At 44.1% G+C, this 13,404-nt stretch overlaps 2 protein-coding genes across 3 annotated transcripts in view; one reads left to right on the forward strand and one right to left on the reverse strand.

Annotated features, from left to right (window-relative positions):
- Positions 1 to 453: 453 nt before the first annotated feature.
- Positions 454 to 7,334, forward strand: LOC131877014 (DDB1- and CUL4-associated factor 1-like; the record flags this gene model as incomplete). Of its 2 annotated transcripts, none has more annotated exon segments than XM_059222567.1 (13): positions 454 to 1,334; positions 1,407 to 1,703; positions 1,847 to 2,030; positions 2,120 to 2,314; positions 2,628 to 3,093; positions 3,166 to 3,737; positions 3,805 to 4,254; positions 4,330 to 4,476; positions 4,537 to 4,700; positions 4,772 to 5,049; positions 5,128 to 5,340; positions 6,836 to 7,036; positions 7,100 to 7,334. In XM_059222567.1, coding segments are annotated over 13 exon segments (4,128 nt in total), but the record flags the coding sequence as incomplete, so codon positions are not given.
- Positions 7,308 to 13,404, reverse strand: part of LOC131877015 (mucin-2-like) — an 8,062-nt gene continuing 1,965 nt past the window's right edge. The window contains exons 2-9 of the mRNA XM_059222570.1: positions 11,844 to 12,051; positions 11,652 to 11,779; positions 10,586 to 10,808; positions 9,466 to 9,683; positions 9,317 to 9,403; positions 9,168 to 9,247; positions 8,959 to 9,084; positions 7,308 to 7,774 (exon numbers count right to left, since the gene is read on the reverse strand). Of these exons, the coding sequence (XP_059078553.1) occupies positions 7,438 to 7,774; positions 8,959 to 9,084; positions 9,168 to 9,247; positions 9,317 to 9,403; positions 9,466 to 9,683; positions 10,586 to 10,808; positions 11,652 to 11,779; positions 11,844 to 12,051 (1,407 nt within the window). The 3' untranslated portion in view covers positions 7,308 to 7,437. The remainder of the gene's footprint in view (positions 7,775 to 8,958; positions 9,085 to 9,167; positions 9,248 to 9,316; positions 9,404 to 9,465; positions 9,684 to 10,585; positions 10,809 to 11,651; positions 11,780 to 11,843; positions 12,052 to 13,404) is intronic.

The following is a 13,404-nucleotide window of genomic DNA, read 5'->3' on the forward strand; positions in this document are numbered from 1 at the left end:
CCTTCAGCGTTCCCTCAGTCAGGTTTTGGATTCAAATTTATCCAAGTTCATTGATTTAGAATATTCAATGGGATGAAGAGTTCAAGCCATACTGAGTTTTTTAAAATTTATATCTCTAGCAGTCACAGTCGCTATTGGTGAAATTAGAAGATCCCACTGGGATTGTCCCCTTCATTATCTTCTGTAAAAGCCGGTTATGGCTGTGATCATGAAAAGCACAACATGGGCCAAAGATGTTTGAAAATGCGGCATCGTCCTTCAAATGCGATTCATTGAACCAAGAACCCAAGACGATTCCTAGATGTCACTAAACCATACAACGGAACAAAACTCATCCTTATGGTCCTTGGGAGGTGTCGAATGAAAATCTGATGTGCAATTTTAAATTCAAAATCAAATGGTCGACGGCTGCTTTTAATCCATGTCACCTTCGCTATTTCACGGTCATTTCAGACCAAGGATGCATTCGACTTGAACGTTGCTGCTTGTCGACTCATCATCGCCATCACCCCCGGTTTGGAGTTGAGCGTGCTGTCCAATACCGATGGTCTCATTAGCCAATTGTTTCGTTGGGTGGACAAGGCCGCCGAACCCTTGCTCTCGTACGCCACGGTGGTTTTGGCCAGTGCCATGGAAATCACTGCCGTGGCCACCGAGCCTGACAATCGCGAGAAGAGCTTCAAGCTCGTGCCCACTCTGGTCAAGCGTATGCGTGCCCACATCCTTGAGTCGCAGACCGCGCAGGAATCCTTCAAACGACCTTTCGTTCACTTGGGCAGCCAATCGACCTCCCAACCCCTCGGTCGCGGTGTGAAACGGAAGAGCACGGACACGGGGGAAGGCGAAGCCGAGAAGTCGCAGTCGGGATTGGCCAGTCCGTCCACGCATCAAAATGGCGACTGGTCCAACAGTTCGTGGACCGAAGTCGAGTCGCAGATCTTGGGCCAGTTCTCGTTCCATCCCTTGGACACGACCGGGAAGATGGTGGCTATCTTGCGATTTCTCACACCTTTGGCCGAATACCAGGAGTTCCTGGCTCACATCCACGAACTGAATGGTGTGCAGGACATATTTGATTGGTGTTTAAACATGCGGGACACGAAGAACGCGCGGTTAGCCTTTGAAGCCTTGAAGTTTCTCACCGCTCTGTTCTGTCATAAGAAATTCGTGACGGAGTGGGTTAACAAGGATCACATCCAGCAACTCTTGAGCATTCCTCGACCTTCCATCGCTTCCACAGCCGTCAGTCAATGTCTGTTCTATCTCTCGTGTGATGATGACTCCATGGAGAAAGTTTGTCTTATGCCCGAGCACCTCCAAATACGATTGGTCAAGTAAGCTGATCTTTTTGTGTTCCTCTCTAACATGTCTTTGGGTTGATTGCTATTGTTATGATGAATTTCCAGGTATGTTCTCTGGTTGATGGAGTGTTCCCATGACACGGGTCGTCAGTTCGGAGTCATGTTCTTCGGCATGTCCGCCGCTTTTCGGAAGCTCCTCGAGCTCTACGACAAGGAAGGTGGTCAGCGGAAGGTGTTCAATACCATCAGCACCTTGCGCGTTCTCAATCCTGACGATGACGATATGTTGATCCTGACCGACGATGAAGAGTACACGCAGCGCCAGAAACTTCGACACGCCATGGTGGCTTTGAAAAAGTATTTCGAGGCCCATCTTGCCCTGAAATGCGAGCAATTGAAAAGGTAAGCGAGCAAAAGAAGTTCACCCAAAAAATATTGTGATTCGTACCGTACCATTTTCCTTCAACTCTTGGTTTCTAACATGTTTGATATGTCCTAAAAAAATCCCCCCTTCATTCATTTCAACGTCCTCTACCCGCCCGTAGAAGTATGGGCTACGATCCAGCCCAATCACCCCAACCCGTCATCGTGTCCTACAAGCCGATTCGATTAACATCGGAACAGGTGTACGAGCGAGTCAGTAGTCTCATGAAGCACATGCCGTTCCGATCCCGTTGGGGTCCGGTGGACGAGTTCATCAATCTGGACGGCGTCTCCACGTGCCTTCAAGTAAGTTCAGAACGGAACGTAAATTGCCGTGTGCCCGTGTCCCTTGTTTTTGACAGGGAAATGACGAAATAGCTGGGTCTCTTTTGCAGATCATCGCCATGGCTTACGATTGGACGTTCACAGGCCGCTCAGAGATGGTGAGATGTGCTTTGGACGTTCTGGCCATTTGTTGTGTCGTCCCCAAAGTCCAGCTTCAATTATGTGAGAGAATCGAGCTCTATGATGAGACAAAGACCGTTGGGATCAACATTGTTTTGGGAGCCGCCGAGGGCGATATTGTTCAGGCAAGTGCCACTGAAAGGATGGGAGGGGTTTCAGATTGTATTTTGACCTCGACAAGTTTCACCACGCGAGAACTCAGGACCAATGTCAGAGGAGATTTCGACTTGTTGGTAGTATAATTCTCGCAGAGCAAATCTTATGCAATGGTCTCATTTCTCATTTCGTGATTGTCCGCCCTTTGGATGAACTTCCAGAATCATGACGGATGATCTTCATGATGACCGAACATTTTCAGTTCACTTTCAACCTCGGAGAAAGTTTTAAGAATTTTAAGAACAAAACAAAATCTATGTAAATGATTGATTCTTTTTTCAGGATTCTGCTGACGTGAGGAAATCTGCATTAACATTAATAATCAACTGTGTTTGTGCCCCAATCAATCGCCCTGGAATCCAAACGCGACATGCGCTCAACAGCTCCACTGTCACCACAACTCCGGCTTCCCATCGTCGAAAAGCGATCGGAAAAAGCTCCGAGGACTTGATCAACAAAGTCTGGGATTGTTGTCGTTCCAACAACGGGATCATGGCTCTCTTAGAGCTATTGAGCATCAAGACCCCGATCACTGATGCCGATGCCATTCGAGCTCTGGCTTGTAAAGCCCTCGTGGGTTTGGCCCGATCCGATGCTGCCAAGCAGATCATGTCCAAATTGCCCATTTTCATTAATGGCCAACTCCAACAATTGGTCCGCGAGCCTATTCTGCAAGATAAACGAACAGAGCACTACAAGTTCCAACAATACGCTCACGAGCTCATGGAAATCGTGAGCACGGGCGAAGGTACTTTTCATAATGGCCTTCTCTCTTCAAATCAACTGTCTAAATGAGCAGTTTTGTTCCATTTGTTACTAGGTCAAGTGCATCGATTGGCTCGAGGCAATGACTTTTCGGTCGAAATGCTACATAGAGCCTCGGTGGTGGCTCAAACCAAGATCCGATTCTCCAAGAAACAATTGCTCCAACTCATCCAAGAATATCTCGCTTCCGAGGGATTGTCAGATTCGGCTGCGGTTCTTCAACGTGAAGCCAATATCGCTGTTTTGAATGCGCCGAGTAATCGCTCGCTCATCCACCGATCAGTCAACAATACGCCCAACCCTCTGGTCACGCCCACCACTCCTCATCGACCGCTATCTAGCACTTCCAGTTTGAACCGCGCTCTAGCTTCTCCCCCGGCTTCCTCGTCCATGAATCGGTCGTTATTCGACGCCCCAGGAACGCCCTCTAGCCCGCCCTCTTCAGGTGTGAAACCTTCTGAATCCAGCGCTGTGAGTACGCCCAACATTCCGATTCGGATCAACCGTAACCGTGGTGGACGGCATGACACGCCCATAGTGGGTCTGGGGACCCCTGCCTCGTCATCGAAAAACATACAGAGAGCTTGTGAACCCTTCTCCCTGCCCAACGCAAGTGAATTCAACCAGGTAAGAAGTGCTCCTCACTACCCAAAAAGGTCCAATGAGATAATAGTTGTTTCGTGCTCTCTCTTAGGGCACCTCGGAAAAGAAAGTGACCTTAGTCTCCATCGTTAGTGATTATCTGTTCAGTCAGCATTCGTTATGCAAAAACCCTATGACCACATGCCCGGAATTTGATTTGCTCATCCCGCACAAATGCCCTGATCCGAGACCCAAAAACGCCGCTCCCATGAACTTCTCTCTCCGACATTCGCGGAAAGAGGTGTGGCCTCCTTTTGGCGGTCCTGAGGGCGGCAAATTGGACCGTCAGTTGATTTATAGTCGTTTCAAGCCCAGCAAGAGCTTCAAATTGGAACCTCGAGATGAAAATACCTCGACCACTTTCTCAAGCTGTGCATTTATGCCTGATGATAGTTTTCTTTTGGCTGGAACCTCTACTGGTGATGTGAAGATGTTCAATATGGCCACTGGAAGCGAAGAAGGCTCGTTTGCTTGCCATCAAACCATTCTCTTTCACCTTCAAGTGAGTAGATATTAGTGATGATGTCAATATTGGCCTGGCTAAATTCTGACCTCATTGTATTTGGTTTATCTGTAGCCAAATCGCGAAGGCAAACTTCTACTCACATCCTCTGCATGGCGGATTCCATATTCGGGGCTTTGGTCGTTGGGCGAGTTCTTTGAGAATAAGATGAACTTCAACCACGACGAATATGTAGAATTCTCCAATGTTCACCAAGATAAGGTGAGTTCCCGCCATTCCAAATCCTCGCATTCAAAACGACATCAACGTGTTTTCTAATAGGTGATTGGTACCAAAGGCGAAAAGGCCAAGATCTATGATATAAACACTCAAAAAGTCATCATGGAACTGAATCCGGCCATTTCCAACAACTATTCGATGAATCGTGCCACTTTTGATCCCTTCGACGATCTTATCCTCAATGATGGAGTTCTCTTTGATTCCCGGTACGTCTTGCTATGCCATTCAAACGTCACTTTAATCTTTTATGTGATTGCATTATACTAATATATAACAGGAGCGGGAAAGAGATCCGTAAGTTGGACAAGCTCAACCAGACTCTCTCAGGAGTGTTTCATCCCAATGGTTTGGAGATCATATCCAACACCGAAGTTTGGGATCTGCGAACATTTCACCTGTTAAAGACCGTCCCGGGCTTAGACCAATGCACAGTGAAGTTCTCCAATTCTGGAAACATCATTTATGCAGTCACAATGCAAGAGGAAGAACCCGACGGCGAGGAAAAGTTCGAATCGGCTTTTAGAACGTTTGACGCCTCCGATTATTCCAGCATTGGTGAGATCATTGAACGGAAAGCCGATCAATTGATTGGGTATTCAATGTATAAGAAATTTTCGTCGTCTCTGTTTCTAGCTACAATTGAAACCCGAAGGGCCGTGGTAGATTTGGCCACGTCACATTTTGACCTCCAGTTGGCTGTGGTGGAGAATTCGAACATTCCGACTCATGAGGAATCTGTGGTCAGATTATACGATGTGGGTCAAATCCGATCTGAAGAGGACGAGGCTGAGGATGATGATAACGACGGAGATGAGGGTGATGAGGACGACAGTGACGATGGTGATGGTAAGAATGAAAGCGCTGAAGATTTGAGCCTTTTATTTACGACGTATTTTGCTACTTGGAATTTCAAAAATATATTTCTTCTTTTTAAATAATTTACAGACAAGGCGTAATAACAGAATATTTTAAATGAACTTTTATGAATAGATTGGTTGCTTGGCTATATCGCCGGAAAATGTTCTATTCAATGTGAAACGACACTCGTTTTCTCAAGCGCTCCGTCGTGGCCTTTAAAAACATTGTTATTGGGAGTTCACAAAAAACTACCATTTTGGTAGGTTGGCCTTTGACCCCCCAAAAAATTATACACCGTAGTTCCAAAGCAGGATTATGAATCATATGGCATGTCCGATCAAGGGCCATAGTTTCATATGGATTTGGTTTGAATACGAGATATTCCCAATTGCTTTTAGAATGATTTCTTCTTTGACATTGGACTCCAAATTGAGACACTACGCTTCTAATAGAATGGCAAGAACGAGTTCTTTAATTTGACAGGCTGTTTAATCCTTTTTCTGTTCATTAAGTCAATCTAACATTGTTTTTGGGGGGAGAACCGCTCCCAACAACATGCTGCAGTCGATAACGAGGTATAAGTTTGCGACTTTCATAGAGAGTATTATAGGGATTTAAATCATGTACTTTAAGTTAGCACAAGTGATTTCGTACACCTTGACGTCTATGGTTGTGGATAGAAAGTAAGTCATTTAGGAAGTTCAAATAGTGCCTAAAGGAATGAATCAGTGCCTTTCTTGCTTTCATGTAGAGACTTATTCCCTCCATAGATGAAGACTTTGTAGCTAAGTGTGTACTGTAATACCTGCAGTAAATTCGGATCATGGGTTAATATATAAATTTGGCCAAAATTAAGCTTCATTTTTCTTGAATAAGATGAATTATTTCCAGGGCTTGAAGTAATGCGTTGCTTTTCTGAAAAAGTAACGGTAACGGAACGGTTTTTTTAGCCTTCCCGTTCCCGTTACTTTCTTCTCATCTACTTAACGAGCGATTTTTTTTTCAATTCCCTCTCAAATGCAATGACTTACTTGCCACTGACGGGATCAAATAAATAAACGCAGGAGTCATTTGTTTCACGTCACATTTACTAAACGTTAAAGAATTGCATGAGCGTTTTTTTCGCAGTTTTAGGTCCTCTTTTTCTGCAAAACTAACTGGTAACGGTAATGTGTTACTTTTTCTAAAAAGTATCGATGACGGTAACGCGTTACTTTTCTCGGTAACGGTTCAAGCCCTGCTTATTTCACACTATTGACCAGTTCACTCTTCTTCCATACTGCTAGTTTCGCACTATGTATATTTCGTTTAGGCTTCGTTATTTAGGACGTACCTAGTGTATGTACGTTCACTTTTGTAATAGTCTCTAGATTTGCATGGAAGCTCAATGTAGATTCTAATTTTGTTTTCTTCTTTTTCTCTTTCTCTCCGTCGTGCTTTTTTTCGTTCCATCCTCTTGCTCTTCGACTCTGTGGCCATGAAGGAGGCTTCAACTTCTTTACAGACGACGACGACGACGAAGATGATTACGATGACGAAGATGACGACGACGATGATGATGAAGATATGATTATGTTGGATGAAGATGATGACGGCAATGAAGATAATGCCGAACCTGAGGCTGGACCTCAAGAGCCGGCCGTGGCCGCGCTGGAGGAGCAGCAAGTCGCCAACGGACAAGAAGGTACGTCTTTCAAAGTCCCACTCGAGACATGATCCAGGGAGCTAAAATGAGGTTGCTTTACAGGAGACACGGATAATCCCGTGGAAATTGAATCTGATGATGGTTCTTGGGAGGATGTGGATGAGGAAGTAAGCATAGGTTGATGATGGATTAATTTACCAATGTTGACCCACTACTCCTGCCCTGACGTCGCACTAACAAAAATACATATGAAGGCTTTCCTTTTATTATTACTATATATTTGAAAAGAAAGAAAAGAAAATCCAAAGAAATGAATGTTGTTTCTGTTTGAGCCGAATGAAGTAATTTTATTGAAATGACTGAGCTTAGGGTACTTTTGAAAAGCTGGCAGTGAAGATTGACTTTCGAGGTGTGCAAGCATCGTTTGCGGGTGGAGAGGTCTAACCTTGCCTGGGTGGAAGGTTCAGCCGGGATCCGACAGGGGGCACATTGCCACTATACCCATCAACTGGAGGAGAGGGCGGAAGCGGGGCGTTGTACAGGGTGTCGGGTGTGACAGGAGGAAGGGTGGTTGTTGTGGTTGTTGTGGTGGTAGTTGTTGTCGTGACGGTGGTAGTAGGTGTAGTTGTAGTTGTAATTTCAGGTCTGGTTGTTGTGGTGGTTGTTGTTGTGGTGGTGGTGGTGGTGGTAGTGGTAGTGGTCGTGGTAGTGGTGGATTGGGCATCAGATAGAGAGCTCTGATCTGTTTCAGGGGTTGGAGGTCTTGGAGGCGGTAATCTGGGATGGAAAGGCAAATTATTTTGGTATACTTTTTTAAAAAGAATCTTTCCATTATTCTGGATCGTAATTCAACGTGAATAGAACCACGATTGAAGAAGGTAATGAAGGAAAAAAACCCAAATGGGAGATGTCCCACCGGACCTGCCCTTTTCTCACCGGTATCCATCATATAGTCCATTGGATACGCTTCCAAACGAACGTCTATTTAGTAGATACGATATTTGGTTAAAGTGGCAAGCTTGAAAAGAGATAGTTAGCAGAAAATATGGCAGAGAAGAAGCTCATTGTTTGTAAAAGTTTTTTTTATGTGTGAACCTAAAAGCCGTTGATAGAGCACCTAAAGTGGATGAAAGGAAACGATTCATCATTAGTTAGGTCATAATAAGTGAATTCAATAAATAAAGTCTGGTAGTCGATTGATGTCGAATGGTTGTTTCATTTACATCTGAAATTATTATTATTGCTTGAATAATGCATAGTTCTAAATATGAGGAGTCTGGTTGACCACACCTCGGTTCAGAGTTGGTTCAATCAATTAATGCTGGGTAAAAATGGTGATGCCTCGTTTGGTTTAATGCCCACAAACGGGATAACAAAAATAAGTAACTAACCAAGTATGTGGGAGAGAAAAAATAGCGAATAATAGTATGGATATCTACAAGATTTAACCGCTCGGTTTCTTCTGTCTCTTTTTGCAAAAGGGGAAAGAGAAAGAAACTTGAAATGTGAGACGGCGCAGAGTTATAAATTAATGGACAGAACCATTATCCATCCGCGAATAACTTCGTAGTCGTATGTGTTTGAAGTTGGATAAAAAGACGCCTGTCAATACGCTGAACTTGGTCGTCAGGGTTACAAATTATGTTATTGAATGGATCAAGAAAGTCGGAAGACGGTTCAGGGGAGGAGGGTAAAAGAGTATAGTCGTATGTGGTCAATTCAGTGGTGTGTAGGGAAAAGAGGTCATAAATCACCGGGGTCAATGATCGTCGATGTCGCTGTCAAGAAAAGTATAGACCAGAGTTTAGTTGAAGTGTGCCTAAAACGTGTCAGAGGGCGGCACTGCTGTCGTTTGGTCCTCGACAGAGGGCGGCAAGTCGGTCGGAGTTCCATCCTGGTCCGCATTTGCGTCGTTGTCAGCAATGTTATTGGGTGCTGTGGAGGGATTAAAATCGCCTAACCCTGATTCCTCTGTGGGCGTGTAACACCACTTCTTGATCACTGGCTTGTTGATCTTCCTGGGATTACGTCGAGCACGGGCGCACACCTCTTTGGGAATGTCCACACAATTCTCCTTGGGTTTCAGCCTAAACCAAACGGAGATGATTTTACGGCATTTAGTCAATGGCAATTAACAAACATCAATCAATGGGAAGCGCAAAAAACTTACACTGGGATCAGCTTGGTGACATGCTTGCACACTTTTTGAGGGGTGAGATCGCAGTTTTCCTTGGGAATCTCTTGAACAACCTGCAGTAAAACAAACAACGTCCCGTTCAGGCTATATCTTACTATTTTTTTATATAAATGTAGACGTACAGTTTTCATCTCCTCACGACACTCTTCGGGTCCCGCTTCAATGGGGCAAGGTCCGGGTCCACAGACCTCTCGCGGAATTTTTCGGCACTAATGAAAGACGTTAACCATTGCATCACTTGAACAACTCAATTGAATTTGGATGATGTCACCTGAGTTTCCGGAGTGTACTTTTTGACAGTCTTATTCTCCAATTCGCACACTTGCTTGGGCCATTTGTCACATTGCTGCTCGGTCGTATATCCTACGGTCACATCCCGACATTTCTCCACTTGCATGGTTCGACAAGCGGGTACATCCTCATCGACCTCGTGTTCGTGATAGGAAGTCTCGCACTCAGATTCGTACACTGTTTCACAAACATCAGGGCCTAAACGAAACCTCTTGTGTCATCAATGGCTTTTTTTTCATAGTAACCATGTTTCTCAACTCCTTTTTTTAACGGAATGGGGTGGTATGAGTCATTGGGATATATTTAAAAAATACCAGATAAAAAAGCTAAATAAAATGTAAATGACGTTAGCACATGTTAGTAAGATATAATCAGAGCGAATCCCTTGGCTTCCATTGAGATCTTTAATCATATACTTTACTTTCCACAAGTAGATGGAGCCAAACTTTTTTAGATTTCAGGATAAGAAAAAAACTTTAAAAAAAATTAAATGAATTTCAAAGTAACCTCTGGAGGCTTTCAATATCAAACTATTGATTCGAATAATCCCTGAAATTTAATCCTTTGCCTCGATTTAGTGCTGGATACTTCAAAATGTGATTGAAAATCTTAATAAGCCTCATTTGTCCTGAATTCACCAATGTTTTGACCTAGTAGGAAGAGAGCAAAATTAAAAAGAAATCACGTAGCGATTTTCTACAAAGGCCTGAAATTATTCATTTGACCACAATTTCTTGATACGGCTTGCCAGAACCTCATTCAATTGGACAAATCAATCATTGGAGCGAATGGACAAATCAAATTTGAGTGCACTGACTATTTTCATTTGTTGTGAAATATTGCTGATGTCGCTTCAAACGCATTTTTCAATTTATGCCCCAAACGTGCTCCTCTAGATCAGTCCATAGCTTCTAAATCAACATTCGATCGAATCGAAGATTGGAACACGTGCTCTTTGCAACACCTAAGGAAAGCACCTTGATTTAACTCTAAAAGACTGCTCTTCATTCACTTTTGGAATGGTTCTTGGGCCTGACTGATCGTGTGAGTTGATTACTCTGTGATTGATTGAACCATCGATGGCCAAAACCTCTTCCTACCTGGCTTGTCACAATTCCTGATGAGTTTCTCGTTGCAAATCCTGACGGGCTCATCAAACGCCACATTCTTGTATTCAATGTAGCAGTTCTTGATGAAGTTTTCATCACACTCCTCCTCTTGTTGGGGCTCGTAGTCAGTTGTGTAGGTAGTATGACATCTTTGATCATAGCTATGGTGACACTCGATCTGTTCATCGTAAACCAATTCCTCCACCATCATGACCTAAAAAGAGTCAACGCTGCTCTGATGACGGAAAAAGAGACATTTCATTCTGTTCATAGAAATTGGTTGACAACCCATCTCACGAGTTGTGAGAACTCTAATGCATCCGTTCTTTGTGCTTTCAACTTTTTTTTCTAGTCCCAGTGACCCTCAAAGTCAAAGGAAAAAGAAGCATCATGTACATACACTATTAAAGAGGGACCAAAAAATCCAACTTCAATTACTCCTGAATTACCCACTGGATCTTCGTCCTCAAGCCTCGTTAGCTCGTTAGACCAATCAACACATGGGCAATCACGAGTTAATGAGTTCATTCGAGGAATTTGAATGAGCTGGAAAATGGATTCCTAGATCAACCAAAGAATAGCTTCTTTGGACGAATTTGGACATGGCCTGCCTTCGTTAGGTAGGATTCTTTTTTATGAGTTCAAACAATACGCAACAAGTTGAAAGATCCATTTTGAAATATTTCAACAGTACTACACAACAACTCGGCTCCACGAAAAACGTCCTTGAACTGAGTAAGCAAGAAATCCCATTATGGGCAACTTTTGTTCACGCAAAACATGACATGGTAAGGACATTGTCAAAGCGATTGAAGAGCTTGCAGGATGCCCACATTCATGCTCAACAGCATTCATCATGATTTTTCAAAAAAAAACTGTTTCCTCACTTCTCATGTGTCACCATCTCAAGTGCGCATCAAAGATACCGAGTGAAGCAATAATCTGTCTGGCAATATCTCCATTGACCACCAGCTTCCTTTAAATCTTTGGCATTAAAGATATCACACTCAAACCCTTAAGAACACAAAATTAACACTCTTAAAGACATGAATACTACCTTTTCAATGCATCGCTCTCCAGCAGCCGCGATCTCGCCAATTTCCAACGAGTTCTCCTGACTCGGTTGATTGGCCGCTCCTTGACGAGCCACTTGGGCATCATTTTCATGAACATGCTCCTCGTGCTCTGCACATAAATATGATGATTACTTTATCGTGTTTGAATGTTCCAAATGCATGCTGAATCTCACTCTGATTGTGTTGGGGCTCGTCATGGTGATGGGCATGGTGTTGATGGGCGTGGAGGTCGGTATCCTCTTTCAAGTTGACGTTGAATGGGAACGTGTTGACTAGGGTCCGGCCTCCTCGTGGCAATGCGGGTGCGAAACGCATACCCAAAATTGAAAGGGGCGGGGCACCGTTGGGAAGGGCATGCAATGACGTCACCGAGAGGCAAACCTGTTCAAGAAGAGGCCAAAATCATCATTATCATTCTCGTCTTAGTCGCAATGAGGAAGTGAAGGCCGGTCAACAGTTTTGATGGGCACAATCCATCACATTTTCCCACTGCCTGAAGATGGGTTTGAGTTTTGACAACAGACTTCCATTGCCCTTGAGATCTTGAGAAAGATATTGATGGCTTCAGACCACCTTGACGAAGAAAACTGTCTTCAATAGGTCCTCCCCAACTTCGATATGGTTTGACTTCCATCTATGAGTGTTTGAAAAACGACCAGAAAATCCGTGCCGAGGGGATTAAAGGCGAGGATGAGCTTCCAAGGGCTTCTAGCATTTGCTGAACGCCTCCTCCTACATCTCCTCCATAAGCAGATGTTAGAGGCTATGAATGATAATCATCCTTTGACTCGTACAACGCGCTTGCTTCATCACATTACTGCCTATAAATTCTGGAAGGGTCCGTAATATCGTACCTAGTACACACGTAGGTAGGTGGTGTTCGTAGTGTGGTAGGCGCTTTTTCATTTGTCGTTCTTTGGACCTCCCTCCAACTTGACGACCATCTTGAAAAGATGTTCATGGTCAAGGTGAACAAACAGGGCTCAAGACTCTTTGAGAGTCTCACACAAGCTTGTCTGGCTTGACCTAGGACGCGATCCCTGACTTCAGGTCTGGACGACAAATTGTCGCAAGAACCGACGATAGATATCAGGGCATTGGGATCGATTGGAAGAGCCACAACAATCTCGAAATGTTCGAGATGTTAATCTTGCCTGACAGCATCTATGTATGGCCTGTGACAAAGATGGAAAATGGACCTTTTTTTTATTAGTAAGCTAAGAATGATTTTACCCCGATTGACAATCTCATCACTCGCCACATACCTAGCAGGAGCCTAAATAAATCATCTCCGAACTAAGACACGACTTTCTTTCCCACATTTGCCCAACTTTATCTTCAACCTCGACCAAGCCTTAAATCAGTGCGTGTGCCCAATCATTACCCCGAGACTTTCGCAAAATCCCGACCTTTTGTCCAGTCACTGACATTCCTTCTTTTAGTCTCTCCAGTGTCTTTTTCTTCTCGCCCCGTCCAAGAACCAACTTCCCCGAGTTCCGTGGTTCTAAATTGGTCGACGCCACAACCATCTCATCATCTTGCCACTGACGGTGAAGTCCCCTTCGACCTCTGGCAACTCCAACAACCATCATGGTTTGAACAGCCACAAAGAGAGCGGATACAACAAGCAGTAATTACGTGTATGTAGGTATATTCTGGTCATTGACTCTTCCATCCGGAGCTTGAGAAATTCTCTACACTGAGTCATGGGCCCTCTACGTACAAAAGTTGGAT

The sequence above is a fragment of the Tigriopus californicus genome, chromosome 2, assembly GCF_007210705.1.
Source record: "Tigriopus californicus strain San Diego chromosome 2, Tcal_SD_v2.1, whole genome shotgun sequence".
NCBI classification, from domain to species: domain Eukaryota; kingdom Metazoa; phylum Arthropoda; class Copepoda; order Harpacticoida; family Harpacticidae; genus Tigriopus; species Tigriopus californicus.